A 27,913-nucleotide genomic window follows, 5' to 3' on the forward strand; every position below is an offset into this window, starting at 1 on the left:
GAATACAGAAAAACGAATGAAAAGAATGGACGACAGTCTCAGAGACCTCCTGGACAACATTAAATGCACCAACATACAAATTATAGGGGTCCCAGAAGAAGAAGAGAAAAAGAAAGGGACTAAGAAAATATTTGAAGACATTAGAGTTGAAAACTTCCCTAATATGGGGAAGGAAAGAGTCAATCAAGTCCAGGAAGTGCAGAGTCCCATACAGGATAAATTCAAGGAGAAACACGCCAAGACACATATTAATCAAGCTATCAAAAATTAAATACAAATTAAAAATATTAAAAGCAGCAAGGGAAAACCAACAAACAACATACAAGGGAATCCCCATACAGTTAACAGCTGATCATTCAGCAGAAACTCTGCAAGCCAGAAGGGAGTGGCAGGACATATTTAAAGTGATGAAAGGGAAAAACCTACAACCAAGAATACGCTACACAGCAAGGATCTCATTCAGATTTGACGGAGAAATTAAAACCTTTACAGATAAGCAAAAGCTAAGAGAATTCAGCACCACCAAACCAGCTTTACAACAAATGCCGCAGGAAATTCAATAGGCAGGAAACACAAGAGAAGGGAAAGGCCTACAAAAACAAACCCAAACAATTAAGAAAATGGTAATAGGAACCTACATATCGATAACTACCTTAAATGTAAATGGATTAAAGGCTCCAACCAAAAGACATACACTGGCTGAATGGATAAAAAACAAGACCCATATATATGCTGTCTACAAGAGACCCACATCAGACCAAGGGACACATACAGACTGAAAGTGAGGGGATGGAAAAAGCTATTCCATGCAAATGGAAATCAAAAGGAAGCTGTAGTAGCAATTCTCATATCAGACAGAATAGACTTTAAAGACTATTACAAGAGACAAAGAAGGACACTACATAATGATCAAGGGATCAATCCAAGAAGAAGATATAAGAATTGTAAATCTTTATGCACCCAACATAGGAGCACTTCAATATAAAAGGCAAATGCTAACAGCCATAAAAGGGGAAATTGACAGTAACACAATAACAGTAGGGCACTTTAACACCCCACTTTCACCAGTGGAAAGATCATCAAAAACAAAAATAAATAAGGAAACACAAGCTTTAAATGATACATTAGGGCTTCCCTGGTGGCCCAGTGGTTGAGAGTCTGCCTGCCAATGCAGGGGACACGGGTTTGTGTCCCGGTCCGGGAGGATCCCACATGCTGTGGAGTGGCTGGGCCCGTGAGCCATGGCCGCTGAGCCTGCGCATCCGGAGCCTGTGCTCCACAACAGGAGAGGCCACAGCAGTGAGAGGCCCACGTGTCACACATACACACAAAAAAAGATACATTAAACAAGATGGACTTAATTGATATTTATAAAACATTCCACCCAAAAACTACAGAATACACTTTCTTCTCAAGTGCTCATGGAACATTCTCCAGGATAGATCATATCTTGGGTCACAAATCAAGCTTTGGTAAATTTAAGAACATTGAAATCGTATCAAGTATCTTTTCCAACCACAATGCTATGAGACTAGATATCAATTACAGGAAAAAATCTGTAGAAAATACAAACAGATGGAGTCTAAACAATACACTACTAAATAACCAAGAGATCACTGAAGAAATCAAAGAGGAAATTTAAAAATACCTAGAAACAAAAACAGTGAAAACACAATGACCCAAAACCTATGAGAGGCAGCAAAAGCAGTTCTGAGAGGGAATTTTATAGCAATACAATCCTATCTCAAAAAACAAGAAACATCTCAAATAAACAACCTAACCTTACACCTAAAGCAATTAGAGAAAGAAGAACAAAAAAACCCTGCAGTTAGCAGAAGGAAAGAAATCATAAAGATCAGATTAGAAATAAATGAAAAAGAAATGAAGGAAACAATAGCAAAGATCAATAAAACTAAAAGCTTGTTCTTTGAGAAGATAAACAAAATTCATAAACCACTAGCCAGACTCATGAAGAAAAGAAGGGAGAAGACTCAAATCAATAGAATTAGAAATGAAAAAGGAGAAGTAACAACTGACACTGCAGAAATATAAAAGATCATGAGAGATTACTACAAGCAACTTTATGCCAATAAAATGGACAACCTGGAAGAAATGGACAAATTCTTAGAAAAGCACAACCTTCCAAGACTGAACCAGGAAGAAATAGAAAATGTAAAGAAACCAATCACAAGCACTGAAATTGAGACTGTGATTAAAAATCTTCCAACAAACAAAAGCCCAGGACCAGATGGCTTCACAGGCGAATACTATCAAACATTTAGAGAAGAGCTAACACCTATCCTTCTCAAACTCTTCCAGAATATAGCAGAGGGAGGAACATTCCCAAACTCATTCTAAGAGGCCACCATCACCCTGATACCAAAGCTAAACAAAGATGTCACAAAGAAAGAAAACTAGAGGCCCATATCACTGATGAACATAGACGCAAAACCTCAACAGAATACTCGCAAACAGAATCCAACAGCACATTAAAAGGATCATACACCATGATCAAGTGGGGTTTATCTCAGGAATGCAAGGATTCTTCAATATACACAAATAAATCAGTGTGATAAACCATATTAACAAACAGAAGGAAAAAAATCTTATGATCATCTCAATAAATGCAGAAAAAGCTTTTGACAAAATTCAACACCAATTTATGATAAAAAAACCTCCAGAAAGTAGGCATACAGGGAACCTACCTCAATATAATAAAGGCCATATATGACAAACCCACAGCCAACATCATTCTCAATGGTGAATAACTGAAAACATTTCCTCCAAGATCAGGAACAAGACAAGTTTGCCCACTCTCACCACTATTGTTCTACATAGTTTTGGAAGTTTTAGCCACAGCAATCAGAGGCAAAAAAGAGATAAAAGGAATCCAAATCAGAAAAGAAGAAGTAAAGCTGTCACTGTTTGCAGACGACATGATACTGTACATAGAAAATCCTAAAGATGCTACCAGAAAACTACTCGAGCTAATCAATGAATTTGGTAAATAGCAGGATACAAAATTAATGCACAGAAATCTCTTGCATTCCTATACACTAATGATTAAAAATCTGAAAGAGAAATTAAGGAAACACTCCCATTTACCATTGCAACAAAAAGAATAAAATACCTAGGAAAAAACCTACCTAAGGAGACAAAAGACCTCTATGCAGAAAACTATAAGACAGTGATGAAAGAAACTAAAGATGATACAAACAGACAGAAAGATATACCATGTTCTTGGATTGGAAGAATCAACATTGTGAAAACGACTATACTACGCAAAGCAGTCTACAGATTCAGTGTAATCCCTATCAAACTACCAATGGCATTTTTCATAGAAGTAGAACAAAAAATTTCACAATTTGTATGGAACACCAAAGACCCCAAATAGCCAGAGCTATCTTGAGGATTAAAAACGGAGCTGGAGGAATCAGGCTCCCGGACTTCAGACTCTACTACAAAGCTACAGTAACCAAGACAGTATGGTACTGGCACAAAAACAGAAATATGGATCAATGGAACAGGATAGAAAGCCCAGAGATAAACCCATGCACATATGGTCACCTTATCTTTGATAAAGGAGGCAAGACTATACAGTGGAGAAAAGACAGCCTCTTCAATATGCGGTGCTGGGAAAACGGGACAGCTACATGTAAAAGAATGAAATTAGAACACTCCCTAACACCATACACAAAAATAAACTCAAAACGGATTAAGGACCTAAATGTAAGGCCAGACACTATAAAACTCTTAGAGGAAAACATAGGCAGAACACTCTATGACATAAATCACAGCAAGATCCTTTTGGACCCACCTCCTAGAGAAATGGAAATAAAAACAAAAATAAACAAATGGGATCTAATGAAACTTAAAAGCTTTTGCACAGCAAAGGAAACCATAAACAAGACCAAAAGACAACCCTCAGAATGGGAGAAAATATGTGCAAATGAAGCAACTGACAAAGGATTAATCTCCAAAATTTACAAGCAGCTCATGCAGCTCAATAACAAAAAAACAAACAACCCAATCCAAAAATGGGCAGAAGACCTGAATAGACATTTCTCCAAAGAAGATATACAGACTGCCAGCAAACACATGAAAGAATGCTCAACATCATTAATCATTAGAGAAATGCAAATCAAAACTACAATGAGATATCATCTCACACTAGTCAGAATGGCCATCATCAAAAAATCTAGAAACAATAAATGCTGGAGAGGGTGTGGAGAAAAGGGAACCCTCTTGCACTGCTGGTGGGAATGTGAATTGGTACAGCCACTGTGGAAAACAGTATGGAGGTTCCTTAAAAAACTGAAAATCGAACTACCATACTACCCAGCAGTTCCACTACTGGGCATATACCCTGAGAAAACCATAATTCAAAAAGAGTCATGTACCAATATGTTCATTGCAGCTCTATTTACAATAGCCAGGACATGGAAGCAACCTAAGTGTCCACCGACAGATGAATGGATAAAGAAGATGTGGCATATTTATACAATGGAATATTACTCAGCCATAAAAAGAAATGATATTCAGTTATTTGTAGTGAGGTGGATGGACCTAGAGTCTGTCATACCGAGTAAGTTAGAAAGAGAAAAACAAATACTTTATGCTAACACATATATATAGCATATAAAAAAATGGTTCTGAGTTAACTAAGGGCAGGACAGGAATAAAGACACATGTAGAGAGTGGACTTGTGGACACAGGGAAGGGGAAGGGTAAGCTCGGGCGAAGTGAGAGAGTGGCATGTACATATATATACTACCAAATGTAAAATAGATGGGCAGTGGGAAGCAGCCGCATAGCACAGGGAGATCAGCTCGGTGCTTTGTGACCGCCTGGAGGGGTGGGATAGGGAGGGTGGGAGGGAGGGAGACACAAGAGGGAAGAGATATGGGAACATATGTATATGTATAACTGATTCACTTTGTTATAAAGCAGAAACTAACACACCATTGTGAAGCAATTATGCTCCAATAAAGATGTTAAAAAAAAAAAAAGCAAAAGAAAATGAACCTATACGACAGAAGAGAAAGAGAGAAAAGGAAGTCCTAAGCCGTAAGGTGGAATAGTTCAAATGTATTTACAGGAAATACAAAGATAAATCATTTCATTTCGGCTTTAAGTGGATGGATGGAAGATTCCTGGAAGGTTATAAGAAAACAGACTACTTCACAAATAACTGAGAAAATACTGTAAAAGAATAAATCGTGGTTTCCATATACTCAAAGAAGAGCAGCCAAAAAAGATGCAAATGACTGCTTCTTGCAAGCTGGATTAAGACATTACACTTTCCAATGATTTTGGCAATTACTCTGAAATTGTAATTAGCTCACTCTCTCCAGCTGAATTTTCTGTACAAATTGAACAAATATTTGACCTTTAGCCAACTTTGTCATTGTACCCTGTTCTTCCAAAGTGCATGAGCTTATGTGCTTGATATCATTTTACAGTCCCCCACCCCATGGGATGAGCTAATTCACCAAGTTTTCTAATCCAGCTGGGTGCAGATAAAGCAGCAGATCTTATTTAAGGGCTTGCCCAGGCCTTTGTAAAAACAAGACAAAGCAAAAAGAAAAACAGAAAACAAATTCCCCCTACAGGAAGGGGCGGGGTGGGGGGGATGGGAATTGATTAGCCGGAAGCAAAATATTCCCATGTAACACTTTTCCCCTTATTTTTTTAAACCAACTATTTCATGGAAAATTCTACCACATCTGCACCTGTCTTGCAATAAGTTCGACCATTGTATGACACTCATGCAATAAGCTTCTAGATAGAGCCCAGTTTACAACTCCAGGAGAGTTGGGTTGGCCTACCAGGAGATCCAAACCCTCAGGGTGACAAAGTCACATCCAAATTGAATCCCAGGTCACAGAGCTCGTCACTTCCTTTTTCATGTAACTAAGAGCTGAGAAGGAACGCTTCCATTTTCTTTACATCTAAGGGAGGAGATGCCTTCGGGAGTGGGGCAGTGATCTGTGGAAGGGAGGAGAGCTGAAAGCATTTAGTTACACCCAGTGATCCAACAACTAACTAATTTAAGGAGAGACTACACAGGCATCTTCAGTCCCAAAATTGGCCTTTTAGAACAATAATCCAAGACTCAAAATAGTCAATGCAGCCTTGAGTATCAGGGTTTAAAAGAATGAAAGATAAAAAGAAAATAACTTTGGAGAGGAAGCAGCCTGTGGTGGGAAGGACGAAACCACAAAACCATTTTAAGCGCGGCGCTTCCCTCCTCAATGCGGACCACAAATTGTTTTAGCCTGTGATCACACTCAGCCCCCGGGCTCCCAGGAGAAGGACTTCCATGCTGGCCCAGCCCTGCATGACCAAGATTGTCTGGGAGGGGTGTTTAGGAAAAGAGCAGGAGTTCTAACTTTAGTTCTCTCTCCAGTCTGAATGAAATGCAATTCTGCTCCATTCAGATACATAAGGGTTAAAAAAAAAAAAAGTGCATTTTGGATACAGCTGGAAGCTGTTAACAACTCTGAGAACATCTCAGTAACCCAGTTAGAGGATGGGTGGCCTGGCAGAGATCCTGAATCCATGTTTGTAATCACAGACTCTTACCACTGGGCGGGGCTTGCTTTCTACCTCCCACCCAGTGGAGACATCCCCTCTTCAACTGTTCAGTCCCTGCTTGCATACTTCCAGCCCCTTCCTTCAAGGGCAACTTCATTTACTAGAAAGTTCTTTTTGGCAAAAAATGCCTCCGTAGAAAATCTCCCCCTTAGTTCTAGCTCAGTCTTCTGATGTCATAGCACACGACAGTCCTACTTGTGAAACAGCTATATTTGCCTCCAAATGCTCGCCTTCTTATGGCCAAACACCCCATCTCTGCCAGGCAGCCCTCCCTTCTGGTGGTTTCCAGATCCCTCCAGAGCCTGCTTACTCTTTGAATAGTGCTTATGTTTCAGAGTCCCTTCTAGAGAATCTATTCCTGGCTCCCAGGCATCAATATAAGATCCTCTAGGAGACCTTTTCATTCAGGAGTTTTCAAGGGAAATTTTTTTCAGGGAAGATGCAGCCACACCCGCTTTTAGGTACTGCCACTGGAGCATCTACACTGTCTCATGCCTAAGCAAGCTTCGGGCTCCAGCAGCCTTGCCTAGTCGATACTGCTAGCCTGTCAATGGCGTCACCAAGCCGGAGAGGAGGCAGGACAGAATGAATGAGCTTCCCCTGGCTGCCTAGCAGGGCAGTCCCCAGCTTTCCACCGAGTGTGGAGGCAGAGGAGCAAAGATCACTCCCATCTCGACCCTGGAGCTAGGACCCAGCCTCTAGGACCGAGACAAAAGATCACTTTCATTATCTATCTCCCCTGTCCAAAAACCTTCCACCTCCCGCACAGAACACAAGCACTCAAGCCTCCTTCACCTGGCCCAGCCCTGCCCATCCCCACGCTCCCTGCAGGCTCCAGCCCAGGGCCTCTGCTGCAGCAGCCCACCTTGTCCTGGCTGGTCCCGACGCAAGGCCCATGCTCTCTCGCTTGCCCTTTCCAATACCTTTCTTCCTCCTGCGAGGTTTTCTGAGCGTTTCCTCTTTTCCTGGGCTAGCTCCAGAGCATCTGAAAACCCAGTATTCTCTAATTGTGGACTCAGGCTGACATTTCTGACCACTGGAGGCAGGTCTTTTCCCAGCGTTCTCTTCTTCAATGAATTGTTCGAATAAGCACAGGAATGAGCCTCTTGTTCTTGCTCTCAGCAGGTTAAGTGCAGTGGATGGTGATTGCTTTTTTGGTCTGAGGAATGTCCTAATTACCTCATTGCTTTCATTATACGGAGGGGATCCAGGGTCAGCTCAGGCTCTGGCTTTTAGAGATTAAGTAAATGAACAGTTATGACCTAACAGTCACCCCATATATAAGCTGATACCACAAGGTGTAATCTTGACCTCATTTTGCATCCCCAGCTGTGCCTCAGATCAACTGTGATGTGAGAGCTGGAAAGATAATCAATCCCGAGTTCATTGTGAAATGTCCAGCAGGATGCCAAGACCCCAGGTACCACGTTTATGGCACTGACGTCTATGCATCCTACTCCAGCGTGTGTGCTGCTGCGGTTCACAGGTGGGTAGCGCTGAGCTCCTTAAGCACAAGCAGTCAGGGTGTGGGCAGGGAGCCAGCGGTGCAGGGTTGTCTGATTAGCAAGCAAGAACAAACAAACTTAATGGAGCATCCTGTATTTTGTCTGGCAGCCCTATCCCATGGGACGACCCAGAATCTGCGCGTGGTCCTGGATCTCCTTTCAGATCTCTCTAGAAAGGAGGGCTGACTTCTCTTTACACCTTAATGGGTGGGGGTGGGAGGGAGAATCCTACTCTTTTGTGTTCATAATGAGGAAACCAAAGTTCTTGATGATGTAAAGCTTTTTTTTTTTTTTCGTATGCGGGCCTCTCACTGTTGTGGCCTCTCCCGTTGTGGAGCACAGGCTCCAGATGCACAGGCTCAGCAGCCATGGCTCACGCGCCCAGCCGCTCCGCGGCATGTGGGATCCTCTCGGACTGGGGCACGAACCCGTGTCCCCTGCATCGGCAGGCGGACTCTGAACCACTGCGCCACCAGGGAAGCCCGGAGTCTGTTTTTAGAAGGCAGGATTTAAGACAGAGAATAGAGTGGAAAATGTGTGAAGGACCTCCCATCACTGTCCTGCCAGAGTCCCCTGCAGTCAGACCTGGGAAACTGGAGAGAGCACACTTTGGTTTAGAAATTCAGATTTAGCTTAAAGGATTTAAATTTCGTACAAAGTATGACAATCAGATCCCTTATTATGAGTGATCCCCTTGATTCTTTCAAACCAAAGGGATAATGAACATATTTGAGGCATCATATTTTGGCTCAGTCTTATCCTGAACTAATTTCTGTGTTTAAAGTGGGACCAAGGCCTGGAGAGAGGGGAGAGTTCTCTGAGATGGGACAATGAAGAGGCCATCTCCATGCAGAGCATGGCTTTCTGACCAGACGCCCACCTTGAGAATGGCAGCCATTCAAAACCTGGCCTCGTTGTGGGCAGTCCCTTTTCTCTGAGCCACGAAGCTGACCCTCAGATTATCCCAGTGCCCTGGTGCCAGGGTCAGGGAGGAGGTGAACCTCAAAGCCGTGTTCAGCATCATGCAGGGTGTCTGAGGAATGCAAAGGAGTGGAACTGGTTTTGTTCTTTGAGAGAATATATATGAAGGGCCTCCACCTCAATGAGGGTACACATGAGGTTGCATTTATATAAATTCTCCAAACTACCATGGCTCTGAGCCCCCATCTGCTTCATAAGTACAACCACAGCCTTTCAGGCTCTCTCCCTCCTCTGGTATCTCCTGTGGTGAACAAGCGTCCGGTGCATTCCTCCCCTGCGATTTCTGTCGCCTCCTGGAGTTGATAAACCACTGACTGCCCCAGGATCTGCCCTCCTCTAGGACAATGTCTGAGAACGTGCACGGCCTCCAGTGAAGTCCACTCACAAGATAAGGCATCACTCTCTTCTGAAACAGGAAAATCTCATGAGAAGACAAGAGTTCTGTTTCCGTGCCTTTCCCGAAGTCTGGGTTTTGGGTCTTATATAACTGTCACAAGGGATCTCAGCCTCCCCGTCCAGCCTGAGAACCCCCCGGGCCCACCCCATTCCCTTTAAACAGCCTGAGAAAAAGGAAGCTCAACCCCTCTTTCCACTCTGAGTGGCAGCTACAGCGCTTCTGACTTTTAAACAAGAATGAGTGCATGGACATTTCCTCAATACAATGGAATATAAATCCAGGGGCAGAATAATTTCTCCAGGGGGGGAATAAAAAGATAAGAGCTATTTCTGTTTCCCCCACTTATCAGTTAGGGACCATGGGATAATCGGGGTAATTTTTTAAAAACTAATCTGAATTTTCAGCCTATGCCAGTGGTGTGGTGGTAAAGGTTCACCAACCAGCCCTCCTAAATGGAGCGCTGGGGGGTATTGATTTACCAACATCTGCAGTATAAATACTCCCACTGTGGCTGATTTCAAACTACCATTGTGAAATGAACCGGCACAATCCTGAAGCCTAATAACTGGCTTTCCCAAGCCAGCATGAGTGGTGTCCGCACACCAACAGGCCTTCTAATGCAGAAGCAAAAACACCGTCTTCCCATAACAAAATTTCTAATCTAGTTGGGAGACAAAGTTAACTCAAGGAATTTTTAGGAAGTAGCACAAGACCAAATAAAATCAGAGTCTCCATGGAAAGACAAGATTCGAAGGCATTGTTGGGAAGGGGCATGGCAAAGTCATGGAGAAGGAGGTGTTGGAGAGAAGGCACAGGTTCTCCAGAGCAAAGAACAGCATGAACAGAGCCACAGGAGTGGGAATCAAGTGGGCCATCAGGAGAGAAGAGGCCAGCCTGGCTGCAGCTGGGAGAAGTGAGGGGCCCTGACTGAGAGCTGCCTGGAGAAGGGCAGGCAGGGTTGCAAAGACATGATGGAGGAATGAGGACTTGGTTTTGGGAGATGCCCATGGCTTTTGAACCCTGAGAGGCAACTGTGACTAAGTGGGGCAAACCCAGGATTCCAGGTCATTTAGACCTGGGTTCAAAGCCCTACCTTGCAATTTAGAAGTTACAAAATCTGCAGTGAGTCCCTCGACCTGTCTAAGCCTGTCTCTGTGAAGTGGGAATAACAGCATTCCCTCTGCTCCACAGCCAGTAGGTTTGCTAGGAGAACTCAGTGAGATCCATTAGCGGGGATGATTCTAAAGCAATTAAGGGCTTTACATGTCAAGTATTATTACCACTTTCTTTCCAAGTTGTTGGGAAGTTGAGTGTTGAAAGTTGTTGACTCACCATGAAGGTGGGAGGGCAGGAAATGGCAACGCTCATTCCTGTAGGGAAGGAAGGGTGTTGATGGGAACAAATCTAAGGACATTTTTAGCTCCCCTGTGCTGTAAATTACAGCTACCCAAGGGAGCCGTGTTAGGCTCTGGGGCAAGGAAGTGACATACTGGAGCCCCTGCTTCAATGGAGGCAAAGAGGTAGATATGTCAGTTACTATCACATCAGGATCTAAACCCTTCAAAATCCTAGAAATTAAAGAAACAATTTCCAGCCTTTGGGGACTCTTTTAAATGAGTTTAATTTAGCTACACACCTTTGTTCCCTAGCCCAAAATAAAAGGAATAACTTGCTTTTAAAAAGGTACCACCTTTTGAAATAGTTGGAGTCGTTCTGTGATGTCACAAAACCAAATTGGAAATTGTAAGGAAAAAGGTTTTACTTCAGGAAGAACTAGTAGGAATTAAGAAACCAAAGAAAAGGGGCTTCCCTGGTGGCTCAGTGGTTGAGAGTCCGCCTGCCAATGCAGGGCACACGGGTTTGTGCCCCGGTCCGGGAAGATCCCATATGCCGCGGAGCGGCTGGGCCCGTGAGCCATGGCCGCTGAGCCTGCGCGTCCGGAACCTGTGCTCCACAACAGGAGAGGCCACAGCAGTGAGAGGCCCGTGTACCAAAAAAAAAAAAAAAGAAAGAAAAGAAATTTGAGGCATGGTCAGGTCCTGTAATACGAAAGAGAAGGACATCGAACGTGGGAAGTCAGATGCCAAGCCATGTGATGGAAGCATCGTTCTTGGGGGTTGGGCTGCAGGTCAAGGTGAAGGTTTTCTTACTCTCCCTGCTTTCCTATCTCTAAATAAAGATGGTGGCTGAATATCTCTGATAAACATAGATGCAAAAATACTCAACAAAATACTAGCAAACCAAATCCAACAATACATTAAAAAGATCATCCACCATGATCAAGCGGGATTTATCCCAGGGATGCAAGAATTCTTCAATATCTGTAAATCAATCAGTGTGATACACCACATTAACATACTGAAGAATAAAACCATATGATCATCTCAATAGATGCAGAAAATTGATGACAAAATTCAGCACCCATTTATGATAAAAATTCTCCAGAAAGTGGGCAGAGAGGGAACTTACCTCAACATAATAAAGGCCATATATGACAAACCCACAGCTAATATCATTCTCAGTGGTGAAAAGCTGAAGGCATTCCCTCTAAGATCAGGAACAAGACAAGGATGTTCACTCTTACCAGTTTTATTCAACATAGTTCTGGAAGTCCTAGCCATGGCAATCAGAGAGGAAAAAGAAATGAAAGGAATCCAAGTTGGAAAGGAAGAAGTAAAACTGTCACTGTTTGCAGATAACATGATACTATACATAGAAAATCCTAAAGATGCTACCAGAAAACTACTAGAGCTCATCAATGAATTTGGTTAAATTGCAGGATACAAAATTAATACACAGAAATCTCTTGCTTTCCTATACACTAATCAGGAAAGATCAGAAAGAGAAATTAAGGAAACAATCCCATTTACCATGGCATCAAAAAGAATACCTAGGAATAAACCCACCTAAGGAGGCAAAAGGCCTGTACTCTGAAAACTATAAGACACTGATGAAAGAAATCGAAAACGACATGAATAGATGGGAAGATATACCATGTTCTTGGATTGGAAGAATCAATATTGTCAAAATGACTAGACCACCAAGACAATCTACAGATTCAATGCAATCCCTTTCAAATTACCAATGGCATTTTTCACAGAACTAGAACAAAATTTTTTAAATTTGTATGGAAACACAAAAGACCCCAAATAGCCAAAGCAATCTTGAGAAAGAGAATGTTCATTGCAGCACTATTTACAATAGCCAAGACATGGAAGCAACCTAAATGTCCATCAACAGAGGGGTGGATAAAGAAGATGTGGTACACGTATACAATGGAATATTACTCAGCCATAAAAAAGAATGAAATAATGCCATTTGCAGCAACATGGATGGACCTAGAGATTATCATAAGTGAACTAAGTCAGACAAAGACAAATATCATATCATCCATATGTGGAATCTAATTTTTTAATGATATAAATGAACTTATTTATAAAACAGAAACAGACTCACAGATTTTGAAAGCAAACTTATGGTTACCAAAGGGGAGAGGGATAAATCAAGAGCTTGGGATTAACATATACACACTACTATATATAAATTAGATAACCAACAAGGACCCACTGTATAGCACAGGGAACTCTACTCAATATTCTGTAATAACCTATATAGGGAAAGAATCTGAAAAAGAATGAATATATGTATATGTGTAACTGAATCACTATGCTGTACACCTGAAACTAACACAACACTGTAAATAAACTATACTCCAATAAACTTTTTAAAATGTATAACATGTAGAACAAGAAAAAAAATAAAGATGGTGGCTGGTTTCAAAGTTTGTTATATGTCAAACAATATTTTTCTGTCCTTTCTTCAAAAAAAATTTTTTTTTCTCTTCACAGTGGTGTGCTCGATAATTCAGGAGGGAAAATACTTGTTCGGAAAGTTGCTGGACAGTCTGGCTATAAAGGGAGTTACTCCAATGGTGTCCAATCATTATCCCTTCCACGATGGAGAGAATCCTTTGTCGTCTCAGGTATGCCCACACCCTGGAGAAATGCTGCCCTACAACTGGCACTTCGGTTAAGTGACCTCACGGGATGAAATGTGCTCTTTTCAGTGTGCCATTAGTTTTAGTTTATGGCCCACCTCATTTCATAAAAATCTGAAGCATTAGTTCTTCTGATAGTTAAGATCATGAAACAATGAATTATAATTAAAGTGATAAATCACTACAAAGTCTGGAAATATTACAAGGCTCCAATTACTCATTTTAAACACACAGCAGCTATCAGTAAGTCCAATCAAACTTTTAGTTAAGTGAATTACATTTAATAACTGGATTTTTGAACTACTCCATTAGTTATGGAAGCTTATTCCTTGAGAATTCTGGTAAATGGATAGATAGGGACCGGTTTTTAGAACACTGAGCTACAATTTTATTTGAGATTTCTTTTTTTAATTAATTGTTTCACTGTTCACTGTTTAGTCCATTCTCACTATCTGGCTCCACAGGATTTTATAGATAATCATTTCCACTCTTTTTTTTTTTTCCTTTCTTCCAAAGAGGTAATATCAATGAACTCATGGCTGTGCTATTTCACAGTAAAAAGATAACCAAGGTCTTTGTACTATCATCATGACCTGCCTGCTCCCCTCTTTTTATTTTTGTGAATTTCCCCAACCTAACTTTTTATTTTGAAAACTTTAAAATTTACAGAAAAATTAAAAGAATAGTACAATGAATACCATATTCTCTTCACCCAGATTCACCAATTGTTAATATTTTGCTATACTTGCTTTATCTACCTATTTATATTTTGTTTGAACTGTGTGAAAATAAGCTGTGGGCATGATGACACTTTATCCCTTAATACTTCAGCACACATAAGGTAAGAGCTAAAACATTTTCCTAAATAACCACAGTACCACATCTAAAAAATTAACACTGATACAATAATATTAATAAATATTAATAAATATGAAATAATAAGAAAAATTTCTTATTCAGTTGTATCCAACTATCCCCCAAATATTCTTCACAGTAATTTCTTCTTTTTTGGGGGGGGGGGATCTACAATCCAATCAAAAATCATCCATGGTATTTAGTTGTCATGTCTATTTAGTCTCCTTTTATCTAGAACTGTCTACCACCACACTTCCTTTTTTGGTCATAAATAGTGATGACATTTTTGAAGTCCCAGCCAGTCATCTAGTTCTATGTCCCACAGTCTGGACCACAAACAGGTCCAGCTATTTCCTCATGGTTGGATTCAGGTTAAATATTTTGTCAAGGATACTACATAGGTGGTATCATAGCATATCCATTGTGTAGTATCACAAATGGCCATATCAGGAGACACATAATATCATTGTGTCCATTTGTCGCTGATGCTAAATTTGATTACTTGGATACTTTACCATATCTCTTCATGGTAAAGATACTTTGTAATTAATAGCAACCTGTAGGGTGATACTTCAAAACAGCATGAATATCTTGTTCCCTCCAAAATTTCACCCAATGATTTTAACAACTATCGATGATCCTTGCTGTAGCAAGAATTAAATCAGAAATTGCAAAATTATATTTGTTCTAATTCTGTCATTTCTTCCACATTTATTAGCTAGTGTTATTACACAAGGAAGAGGGCTTTCCCATCTCTCTCCACAACTATTTTTTCAAGTACCACTATGGACTCACAGATTGTTTTTTTTAAAGTACAATGTGTTATAGTCTATTATCATCATTATTCTTTCTGTTGCTCAAAATTTCCAGGTTTGGCCAGTGGGAGCCCTTCCAGGTTTTGACATGCCTCATTAGCGTTTGAGCACAACACAACATTCTATCCTCACCTTATGCTTACCCTACACTGGACCTTGAATCTCCCTTCTTTTCCAAAGGGGCACTGCAGGATTTTAAACTATATTCTAGCAAACCTTTCTGGCATCCCCACAAAATCAGGAGCCATGTGACTCTCCTGAGAAAGAAGTACCTACGGAAGACCAACTAAAGCAAGGGAAAGAGAAATGTCTCATAATATATCAGGGCTTCCAATTTGGGTGGGTTTTTTGCACCTTTAGACACCCCATGTCCCAACCTCTACTATCCATTGATCAGAGTTTTAATAGGACTGCTATCAGACCTTTTAAGAGTCTTCTCTATTTAAGCAATCCCTGTTTCCTCTTATCTGTGGAATTCTGCACACCTAGGGTTCAAATTACACTGGTTACTATGTCAAATAACGGGAGGTTATCAACCATGGTACCACAAGCTTTGCCCTGGAACAAAACATTCAGAACTGGGGCCATATAAAAATGCTAAGGTCTAGAATACAAATTTGCCAATCATAGACGTATAATCTCCACATTGATGTTTACCAAGTAGCTCCTGGCGAAATAAGAGGGTTTCAATCTTTATTGCCTAGCCTGCAATCCAAGAATCCCAACAGAGGTTTACAAGGAAAATTAATTCCATGAGAGTAGAGATGTTTTGGATTTTTTAAATGAAAATCAATCTGCTGTGATTATTCCCTATAAATCTCAACTTCCATGTCTTCTCATTCAACCTAGTGACATTTAACCAGAAACATTTTCTGCCAATGATAATAAACACATGTGCTTCTGCAATGGCTAGGGGTCTCCAATGGATGAGTTAGGAGAGTGCAGCGCTGGCTACAGGTCTCAGCTGGCGGTGGACAGGGCAGGTTCTCCGTTGTCCAGAGGCTTCTGGCCAATAAGTTTTGGTGGATCGTGTCAGAGTCCTTCTCTGAAGGCTCTGATGCCTCCATGACTTTTCTCTAGGCTTTTATTTCCACTTTTCACATGTTGCTATGCGTCTTTAATTAATTCACTTTGGCGGGCTGGGAGGGGGCAGGAGAGGGGAGGTGTGTTTTTGTTCAGCACAATCTTTCCATAGTTCAGGGGTGGGAAAGGTCCAGCAAGGACCTCCTAATGGTGCCCATTTGTCCCCTGATCCACATTGCAGAAGACTGAGCTCAGGCTCCTTTTCCTTCTGAATAGAAACAGAGAGAACCATAGGATTTTAGATGCGAGAAGAATAGGAAGCTGAGCGATCCGGTGTCTCTGCGGCGCGCGCTGTGGATAAAGTGAGGCCCACAGCCAAGGTGCCCTCCTTGGGTCTGAAATAACCTCACTCACTGTCCACCTGGAGCAGGGCCGGCCCAGGGCGAGGACATGCAGGTGCGCAGCCCTGCTCCCAGGTGGCTTTTGTGGGGTGAAGTAACTCCCATGAGCCCCAACCTGGAGTGACATTTATAGGTAACACCAGAATAACTTCTTTGCATCTCTGTGGTGATACATAGTTCCAAAACTTCTTAACTGCTTTTTTTCCTTTAGATCCCTACAACTTTGTATGGTAAGTTGGTCTACATCATCATCCATATTTTCTGAATTAAAAAACAAAAAAACCCCAAAAAAACCCAGAGTCTCAGAGATTGAGGCAGTTAATGAATGGTAAAACAGAAAGGGAAACCTAGATTTTCTTGCTCCCAATCCCAAGCCCCTCCTGAGACCCTGTTATTCTGTCTGCCTCATGATTCTTGCAGTCCCTTGTGCCAGGAGGACCTTTGGTGAAATCGGGCACTAGATTGTGTTCCACCTCCCACCTCCCATTTGACACTCCTCACCTCTCCTCCCCTGGCCCATCCTATAAAAATATTCCCTCAGGTTGAGAGTTTAAAATGCTTTCATTATCAGGTGTAAATATCGAAAAACAGGTGAGACCCCTCCCAAGAGCATTTAAATTTTAACAGAGATCTAAGCACTAAGATAATTCCACTGTTATTCTTATTGAGCATCTACTACATCCCAGACACTGCTCCAGGCCCTGGGGATTTAACAGCCACCAAGTGAGACAAATTACCTGCCGGGGGCGGGGGGGGCTTCTACATTCTAGTGGCACTTTCCATTTCGTGTGGAATGAAGCTCCTTGGTGGAATTTCAAGCCGCATTCCCTGGCAGAGGAGGACTGCGGACTGCAGCCTTCTCAGGCACGTTCAGTCACACCAGGCTTGTGGCTTGCCTCCCCTGCCCTGATCATTTTTCTTCTTTATGCCTCCGTGGTTTCCCTGATACATATTAGCATTCCTTCTCCTCGCCTGGTATCTAAACTTTCACTCCCTGGGTGGACAACAAATGGTCATTTTCAAGGCCGATCTCTATTTACCTACTTACAAGTTTCTCTAGTGCCATGGAATTCAAATGGGTCCCACGGGGTCTGTGGAAGTGAGAGGTTGCTGTTCACGTATAGCCAGCCGATGGCCAGAGCTCTCAGCAACCAAGAAAAGAACGTGGGGAGGGTTTTTCCATTCATCTACTGACCTGATTCAACATTCAGAAAGTCCCTATATGAAAACTTCACTTCCAGTTCACATCTTCAAGGGTAAAATAAGTGTTGCTCTTGTTAATTCTGATGGAGGTTTTATTGCCTCCTTTATAATATTAATAAAACATAGGTGATACAGGAAAACATAATGCCACTTGACTTTCTCATTGTAATCAACAATTCAGCAAGGGAGAGGGGTGTGGAGACTGACTGATTTCATTGAACTCAAGAGAAACAAATCAGCAGGAGGGAGTCAACTTAACAGAATGCAACCATCTAAAACCTCTAGCTCTAGAAATAAATCATTGCGGTTTTTTCCTTTTTTTTTTTTTTTTTTTTTGCAGAAGGTAAACCCCAAAAGGGTGTAACCTACCCATCATCTCTTACATATTCATCATCTAAAAGCCCAGCTGCCAAAGCAGGCAAGTGTCCAGGTGTGATTTCATTTAAATCTTCTGATTTTGTAAACAGGCAATATTGTGTTTTAGGAGATAGGATAAAAATTAGCAACTTAACCGGTCAAGCTCCGCTGACTCCAGTAATATTTTAACAGATGCCAGGAACATGGGCACAGAAGTCAATGTGCTGAAGAGTGAGGCTTTATTTTTTGTTTTGCACTTCTGAGATTATCTCTGAGTTTGTGTCATTTTCATTCAGAATGACTGTTGCCCTGAATTTTACTGTATAGTTACTTTAGAAGATGACATGACATTCTGTGTGGAAATGTTCCCTGGCAGCTGAAAGGGAAAAGACTGTCTCTACTTACATATGAAATGGAGGGAAGCAAAGAGGATGATGTGGCTTATGTGATAGCAGCAAGCAGCTCATCTCAACCACCCAAGCCAAAAATACAATCTGTGAGGTTGTACCCTCCCAGCTTCCTGTGAATCACCAAGGGGGTACAGTAAAACTCAGGACAGGAAAATACCTTTTTCTAGGTTTCTGTGTGAAAGCAAGAACTATACTATGCATTATTGTCTTTTCTGGGGGAAGGTATGCTTTGATTTCTCACACAAAGAGAAGCTGTGAGTTGTTTTATGGTGGGATTTAACATTACTTCCAGAAAGTTGAAGAGCTAGCTGATTTTGTTCATGTGCTTAAGGTGAATATGGTTTAAGAATAGGCAATAAAAGCTAGCATTTATTGAGCTTTCGCTGTGTGCCAGGCACTGTTCCAAGAGTTTTATCTGATTATTATATTTATTCATCCCAACAATACCATGGGTATGTACTGCTCTTAGCCCTAATTTACAGTTTGAGGAAAATGCAGCACCAGAGAAGTTTAGTAACTTGCCCTTTGCCACACAGCAAGTAAGTAGCAGAGCTTAGAATCAGATCCGGACAATCCAGCTTCAGAAACCCCTCTCTACACCATTATCCTATGTTTTCTTATGCTAATTTCAGTGTATATAAAGAATCCTGATTTGAGGTACCTTAGCATTCAAATAGGGAATGTTTTTCATTTTTCCACCCCAGTTCCTCTCCAACTATATCTTTAATGACTTCTTAATTATTCCAGTAATCTAGACCTGTTTTTGTTTGTTTGTTTGTTTTATTGCAAGGAACCACCTGTTCTGTAACCCCGCCCACAAGCTGGCAGCGGGTGGTGGTGCCCTGTGGACCATTTCTGAGATGTCACCTGTCCTCTTCTGGTGTGGGCCGGGGAAGAGGACTAGGGCACAGAGGTTTCCTTAAGTGGCTGGCCAGTTGGTGGAGGGAGAGTGTCCCTGCTCTCTCGGTTGTCTCGTCCAAGCTCTCAGTGATTTCTCAGCAGGTTTTGTGTGTGGGTATCTGGAGCTGGGGGCAGTGCTCCACTGTTTCCTGGCCCTGTCTCTTTCTCTGAGTTAGGGGCCCCATCCATTGGCAGTAGCACCTTCACATAGAGTCACAGGAGTGGCTGGGGTTCTCCTCTTCCCTTTTGGGACCTGAGGAGGGGATGAGGTTGGTCGCCTTTCTTGTCCTATCTCGCCTCACCTTTGGCCTCCTGAGCCCCTCCAGCAGCACCCTTCCCCACTTCAGGAACAGACCCCATGTTCAAGGAAGCCCTCCAGCTTCAGGAACCACATGCCAAGCACTCCCTGTTTTTCCCGTGAGAGGGAGAATACTTCTCGACTCCCAGAATACACTCCCAGACTTCCTCTTTGAGCTCCGCTCCTGCAGTGCACCAGGTGAGCCTGTCGGTGCTGCAGCTCAGAAAGGCCAGCGGGAAACGGGGGCCTGTCCCCGCTCCCCAACCCGCACCCCGCAGGGCCCGTGGTCTTGATGAGAGATTCTCTTGAAGTCCCTTCGTCTGGCTTGGGGAGGACAAAGCGTGAATGAAGGAAGGGAATATCCTCTTACCCTGAACACTGCTCTCCCCCAGAGGTGGCCTCGGACCCTTCCCCCTCTTCTGGTCCTGTCCTTCTGCTGACGAGCCTGGGTCGGGTGGGGTTGGTGATGGTGCAGGTTCTGCTGGGACAGCCCCACCCATAGGAAGTTCAGTGGCACCTCTCCTCATGCAGAAAGGGGGACTGGGGCCCTCTGACTTTAGTCGTAGCCAGAATCTGGGCAACAGGAAGAGTGCTGCACAACCTCCTGTGACTGTAGCCATCAGTCAGCAAGTGCTTTCTCTGTGTCAGACACCTGTCCTACACAGTGACCCTGAGGCAGGGTGCCGGGTCACCCCCGTTTCAGATAAGGTTCAGCCCCTGCCCAAGGGCCCCACTCCGACCAGCCCCTACAGCACTCAAAATCTGATCGCATCCTCTCGAAGCAGGTCAAGTTGAAGGGAGAGTGGGTGGAGGGGAGAGAAGACAACTACAGCCAAATGACGACTTAGTTGATAAAATCCATTGACTTCTACGTCCTCCATAGCAGAGATCGTGTTCAAAACTTCTCTCTCTGCCCCAGGCACCATGGTCCAGCTTAGCACTGCCCACCCCAGCAGGCCTGACTCACTGACGGCCAGGAGGAGACAGGGTGCCTTCTCACACTTTGCTGCCACGTATTTTATTTTTATTTTATTTTATTTCATTTTATTTTGTTTATTTTATTTTATTTTATTTTATATTTTTTGGTCACGCTGCTCGGCTTGTGGGATCTTAGTTCCCCGACCAGGGATTGAACCCGGGCCCTCAGCAGTGAATGCACAGAGTCCTAACCACTGGACTGCCAGGGAATTCCCATGCTGCTACGTACATTTAAAATTAGCAAAAGCCATAGCCGGAACATCAGGCATTGCTGCTGTCATCTGTCCCCTCTACCAAAACATCTCCATCTTCGATGACACCATCACCATGTATCACTATCAGCCTCCTATCACAAGATTATTCATGGTTGTCAGAGTCTGAAAAATTAAGTTCATTCATTCACTCACTCATTCAATAACCATGTAGTGAGCACCTGCTCTGCGGCAGACTCTGAGCTCAGCTATAAGGATTCCAACATAAAAGGGATACTGGAGTCTCATCCAGCTTCAAGATTAGAGGAACCTCTCTTTCAAGTGACAGTCCCACCATGGAGTGAGTTTCACCAATTCAAATAAAAACTTCCAACGAGAACCATAAAAGGGTGGTCCCCTTTGTTGCTACTCTTCCTTCAGTGATAAAATTCCTTTAGAAATGGAAGGAAGCAGAAGAAATGAAGATGTGAGGGCCAGCAGCCACTCAGGTCCCAGCATGCCCCTGCAAGACGCTTCCTGATCTCTCCAAGAATGTGAGTGAACAGGTAAATCGGGTTAGGACGACCCCCCCAAAGCATAGCAACCCTATTTCATGGGAAATTATCTCACTCACAAAATAGGGATGCATCTTGCTTTGCCGTGTGCAGCTCCTGCTGAGAAAACACATTCCTGAGATTTAAACGCTGTTCCCAAGGCAGTTAGCAACCATTACACAGGCAGCTGGTATTCGGCTGGAGTCTCAAGCTACTCTGCACTCAATAAAAACAGGTAAGTGTCGGTTTGTAGAAGTTCCCCCAAAGCTGAGAAGGCACATGGCCGGCACCGCAACAAGGGAAGGGAAAGAAAATCTTTACTCTTGCTGAGCAAGAGTGTCAAGAAAACCCCCTCCTGACTCCCCTTGGTCAGGCCTTGCCCTGGAAGAAAATCAAGCCCAAGTTTATTGTAATAAGTTTGACTGTTCAGAGACCTTCTGCCCTCACTGCGAACACCCTTCAAGGCCACCCCTTCACCCTGTCTTGGGAGTAAGATTACTTCCACCAGAACTCTGGAGACCTCAGGCAACCCTCTGAGGGGAACCCCATTCAGGAATCTTGAAGTGACTCATGACTTCTACTTTGTTGCCCTTTTGTGGGAAAAAGTATGGAACTTGGCATCAAACAAATGTGGGTCCAAATCCTGGCTCCACTACCTGCTGTCCATGTGACCTGAGACTCGTTTCTTGACCTCTTGGAGAATCTGTCCCTTGTCTTAAAAATGGGAATAGTTGGATCACTTTCAGGACTGTGATTAATATCACATGTGAATGCTTCTGTAAAAGAGGTGCATAGTAGATGCTCAGTGAATAGTAAGTTTCCTGCCCTCATGTAGAACCCTGAAGCATGTTGTAAGTTCTCATGGGAAGAGCCAAATCCTTCCCTGTCGCTCTGACCCCAAGGTGTTGCTGCTAAACTGGTTTCAATTTCCTTCAGTCACCTCACATTTGACACCTACTGAAAGCCCTGTTTTCTACTGGGGGAGAGGGAGGCATATCACGATGATGTCAGCAGCTGTCATTTATCGAAGGCCTACCATGTGCCAAGCACTGTGTGGCCCCCTTACAGACATGATCTCTACCTGTGACAACAGTCCCCCAAGTAGGTCTGACCATCCCCATTTTCCAGCAAAGGGAGTCAGGCTCAGAAAGCTGAAGAAAGCCTAGTGGCCAGGTGAAGGCTGGAGCCAAGACTCCAGCCTGGTGCTGGCTGTGGTTCTCAAATCAGATTTCAAAGGCCCAGCCCAGATCAGTGAATCAGAACCTCTGTGAATAGGGCCCTGGATCACCTCCACTGTGATGCTAATGATGACCAGGTGTAGGAAGCTGGGAGGCCCTCTTGGTGCTGTTGAGAAGGTGGTTGTCTGGAGCTGTTCTTGGCCTTGTCCAAAGAGTAATAGGCTAAGAGTCTAAGGGAAGTTTTGAAATGTTTTCCCACGAAAATCGTTGAAAAAACACCAAACTTCCATGTATCTGAGGTTGTACGAAGAAACTATTCTGGTGGTTTTATTTCAAATTGCTCAAAAAGAACCTGGTCCCGTGAAGAATTCACTTTGGGTCACATCAGGCATTATGCTCAGCAAGGAACTGGAAGCACTGGGGTAGAGTATCTTCTCTATTTCCCTCTTAAAGACAGTTATATTCTGTGAAGGAGAGCAGGCGAAAACGGCTAGGTCTTGTGTGGAAGATAGTGGAAGACCAGGGATTTGGCTCTGTCGGTTGAATTTAAGATGTGCTTGAAAGCATGTGTTCTATGCAAGTAACATAAATGGCTGCCCTCAGGATATTTAATCTGCTCTCTAGCAAAGCAATACCAGCAAAGGCAAACTGGGGGGGTTCAGAAACCTCACAATTAGCCAATGGTGTGAGAAAAAGATAATCCAGATCCTCCATAGCCAATGAGTATAAGGTGGCAAAAATATTGACTATTTCCCAGTAGAAGTTTTATTTTTAATTATTGTGGTTTAATCAATACTTTGCAAGTAAAACGTACTGTCAGTTTATTTATATATTTCTCTCCAAGTTAGTAATTATATCCTATTTCATAAAATATACAAGTGATTCTATTAAATGGCTTTTCCCTGTATGAACCTGGGCTTGCATCTCCCTAAAGAGGCATTACTGCCTGGTAGCATTTACCAGAGGGTATAACAGAAAAGTACCTTAGAGAAATTAGAAACTTCCCTAGGACTTGTTATGAAAGCTCAATTCCTTTAGAGTAATGGAAATGTCATAAATCACACTAGCTTTGCCCAAGGATGGCGTGAAGACTGGCTGAACCCCCGAGGCCGCTGCCAGCTCTTTAGCAATCTGTCTGGCACAGTCTCCAGGTGGCTTTAAAGGCAACCAACTGTTAGCAAACATCAGGGTAAATGAGGGATGCACTTCCTGCCTTGCCGGGCTAATGCCTGCAAGAGCAGACAGGGTGGCCCAACTCCAACCCAATCCCAGGGCGCTGTGTGCTGACCTGCTCTCCCACAGGAGGTAATAGCGTCAGGGTGGGGAAATGAGCAGGTGCCAGTGCTGAGCAGTGGGTCCAAACACCTGAGGCCACCTCACATTTGTCTGCATGGCTGGGCAGGGCTGTGGTCTGACACTGCCCAGCATGCTGTTCAATGTCAAAGAGGAGGTTTGGTGGTTCCCAGGAAGAGTGCAGCTCCTTCTATCTCAGATGCTATCCCCCACCCCGGCCTGCTGCTCTGTGACCAAAGACGCTTCATCCCTAAGCAGAGTTAAGGCTAGAGCTGGGATGCTGTCATAGGCTGAAAAACGAGCCCCGAAAACATATCCATGTCCTAATCCCTGGAACCTGTGAATGTTTTCTTATACAGCAAAAAAGGGGAATGGGGAGGAAGGCAGGGGGGCTTTGCTGGTGTGATTAAGGATCTTTCGATGGGGAGGTTATCCAGGATTGTCTGGGGGCAGGGTTGTGGAGGAGACTAAATACAATCACACGTATCCTTAAAAGAGGGAGGCAGGGCTTCCCTGGTGGCGCAGTGGTTGGGGGTCCGCCTGCCGATGCAGGGGACGCGGGTTCGTGCCCCGGTCCGGGAGGATCCCACATGCCGCAGAGCAGCTGGGCCCGTGAGCCATGGCCGCTGAGCCTGTGCGTCCAGAGCCTGTGCTCCGCAATGGGAGAGGCCACAGCAGTGAGAGGCCCGCGTATTGCAAAAAATAAAAAAATAGGGAGGCAGAGGGAGATTTGACCCACACAGAGGAGAAGGCCACATGGAGATGGAGCAGAGGGAGAATTGAAGATGCTCGCCTTGAAGACTGCAGGGGTGGGGCCACAAGCCAAGGAATGCCAGCAGCCACCAGGAAATGGAAGAGACAGGGAGCAGATTCTACCTTAGAGCCTCTGGAGGGAGCTCAGTCCAGTGACACTGATTTCCAACTTTCAGCCTCCAGAACTGTGAGAGAATAAATTTCTGTTGTTTTAAGCCACTGAGCACATGGTAATTTGATAGCATCCCCAGGAAACTGATAGAGATGCACAGGTGTAGAAGTTGGCATACCTGCCATGGGTCCAGCAGACACAAGTGACTGGTGGCTGTTGTTCCCTCCCAGAGCTGCGGTGCCATTCACTTTGGGGACCATGTTTTGTCTCCTTCTGGCTCAGACCCACGGTTCTCGATACAACGCCAAGGCCCAGTGGGCCCCCTGTCCCCATGCTCTCAACCTAACAAATTCAGACTCATTTAAAATTATGGAAACAATCTAAATCATCACACAGGGATGAAGAGCACAATTCAGAAGAATCATCTAGATGGTCCTTACCATCTAATTAGTTCCAATACCCCATTTTATAGATGAGGAAACTGGGGTCCAGAGGAGTTAGTCGGCTGGTCATGAACCAAATCTAAACTAGAACATCTAAGACACATTGTCTGAAATGATGAAAGCCCTGAAAGTACGCCCTATCCCCAGGCCAACACTAAGTGAAACAGCAAAAAAATACGTTCATGAACCATTGCTTCTGGTGTATGGAAAATTAATTTGACAGTTAATCATGTTTGGCCTTGTCTATGTTAATGTTGTTTTGAGCTGGCTTTTAAGTATTTTGTTATTTCATCTTTGGTTTGTTTATTGGCTTATTCCTCCATCCAGACTGTACATTCCTCCACAGCAGCTAGCACAGGACTTTGCTCATAGCTAGTGTTCAAGAAATATTTATTTCTGCCCTGAAGAGCCTACCGTCTGTTTTTTTTTTTTTTTTTTTTTTTGCGGTATGCGGGCCTCTCACTGTTGTGGCCTCTCCCGTTGCGGAGCACAGGCTCCGGATGCGCAGGCCCAGCGGCCATGGCTCACGGGCCCAGCCGCTCCGCGGCATATGGGATCCTCCCAGACCGGGGCACGAACCCGTATCCCCTGCATCGGCAGGCGGACTCTCAACCACTGCGCCACCAGGGAGGCCCCTACCGTCTGTTTTGTAAGACCCAGTGTAATTCCACTTTCTTACAGGTGAGACCACAAAAGCCTATCAGAGCCCATCAGCTCCAGGGACAACCGCACAGCCAGTCCCCCTGATGCAAGTACTGGGGACCACCGCAGTTGAAGGCACCCATACCACCTTGCCAAAGCCGCCCCCATCTGCAGGCTCTACCACCAGCAGCCTCAGACCACAGCCCGTGGGCCAGAGAAGCCAGGAGCTGGGTCAGTAGGTAGACTGTGTGTTGTCATGTGCTAGAAGAGTGGAAGACTGGGTTTTTAGAGTTAGTAGCTCTGTCTGAATGCCTGTGTATGAGCCCATCTCCCACCTTTTAAGCTGGGCAAGGGGAGAGTGCTGGAGACCTGGGCCAGGGGTGTGTGTCATGCCCTCCCAGATTCAAGGGGTAAACCTGAGCCCAGTAATAATTCAGAACCAAGCTAAAAGCTAAGCAAACTATGTAGAAGGGACTTAATATAGATTTGAAAATAGGACTGCTGTTAATCGTACTTGGGAAGGTAGGATATGACATGAAACTTTCCCATTGCAAAATCCCCATTTCTCCAAAAGTTCAGTTGAAGGGATAATAGATTTCTATGTAAACACTGTTGGGTTTTGTTTTGTTTTAAGGGACAAACTGAATACTCCTGGAAGTCTTCAAATATTAGAAGCAAACAAAACAAAAAGAATCCCTTTAGGAAAAGCCAGATAGCTCAAGTTTTTATTCTTTTTCTGATTGCTTTTTGTCTGGCCACTTGTATCATGTTTTAGGTTTTACCAAAGTCCAGTTTATGGAATTAATCTCAGTATTATATCAGATACGACCTTAGGAGCCCATTTGATAATCCAAACACCCATTTTACACAGGCTTCTACACCAGGCTTCCTGGGCAATGAGCACCTATCCCAGCTCTAAAGGTCTTCTGGCAAGAGGGTGGGAAATTCCACAGCGGAGCGTCCCTGTTGTCTCAGCTACTTTTTCCAAGTATTTCCCACCTGGTGCCGCTTTTTCCTCCCAGGAGGAAGCGCCCAAGACTCATTCTTTCAGCCTCACCTCCAGCTTCCTAACATCAGTGCCTTGTAGCACGACCCCTTCCCCGCCTTCCAGGTCCGAGCCCAGCTCTCCAGTCATCTTTCTATCCTACAAATCCAAACACTTTCAATGTGGTAGACATTCTTCTAAGCACCTGACAAATATTAACCTATTAAATCCTCAGAACAACCTTAGAAAGTAGATACATTACTTCTAATTTGACTAATTCATCGTACTGAGGAGGAAACCAAGGAGTAGGTCAGTGAGCCAATTGGTCCCCAGCCACACAGCTGGGAAGCAGCAGAGCCGCGATTCACCCCCAGCAGCCAGCTCTCCGTGAATCCCCTTGCAGGAGGCATCCCTGCCATAAATGAACACCCGAGGCACTAACGATGCAGCACAGAATCAGGGGCCTGACCTACCTTGACCTCAGTGGGGTGACAAGATTCGAGGGTCTTAGACACAGCCAATTCCCGCTGTGATCGGTAAGCAACAGTAACAGGATGCACAGTCCGTTCTCTCCCTGTGCCAGGCACCCTGTACGCATTATTTTATTTACTCTTCCCAAAAACTCTATGAAATAGGGATTATTATTACTACATTGGATGAATGACTCATAGAAGAAGCTATAATATAAAGTCCCCAAATAAAAATACCATACAAATAATTTCTGAAATATATTAGACACTCCCCCACCATCTTGGTTCTTTCAAAGACTTTTGAGTAGCTGAGTGAGTGGGTGGCTCCTTAGAGGATGTCAGTTTTTACATAACACATATAATTAAGCCCGGGGCATATTTATTTGGCTACACCAGGAGCTTGGAAATCCTGTTCCAAGTTGGGCCTGTGCTTATGGAAAACCTCAGGCAACTTGAAGCAGTGGCCTCCAGCCTGGCAAAGCTTCCTTATTCCTGGCCTGGGGACAGGAGCTTTGGGCAGCAGCCTCACAGCCCATCAGTGTTCACCCTTCATCCTGGTCCAGCACCCACGTCCA

General features: G+C 43.8%; 1 protein-coding gene across 2 annotated transcripts in view; it reads left to right on the top strand.

The window, feature by feature from the left end:
* Nucleotides 1-27,913, top strand: part of VIT (vitrin) — a gene marked incomplete at both ends in the record, with an annotated part of 95,572 nt that overhangs the window by 22,125 nt on the left and 45,534 nt on the right. For both annotated transcript variants that reach the window (XM_082641901.1, XM_082641902.1), the window contains 4 exons: nucleotides 7,927-8,083; nucleotides 13,329-13,462; nucleotides 18,115-18,204; nucleotides 25,923-26,114. In XM_082641901.1, coding sequence (XP_082498027.1) covers nucleotides 7,927-8,083; nucleotides 13,329-13,462; nucleotides 18,115-18,204; nucleotides 25,923-26,114 — 573 coding nt within the window. The remainder of the gene's footprint in view (nucleotides 1-7,926; nucleotides 8,084-13,328; nucleotides 13,463-18,114; nucleotides 18,205-25,922; nucleotides 26,115-27,913) is intronic.

The sequence above is a fragment of the Mesoplodon mirus genome (assembly GCF_964341445.2).
Source record: "Mesoplodon mirus genome assembly, chromosome: 14".
NCBI classification, from domain to species: Eukaryota; Metazoa; Chordata; class Mammalia; order Artiodactyla; family Ziphiidae; genus Mesoplodon; species Mesoplodon mirus.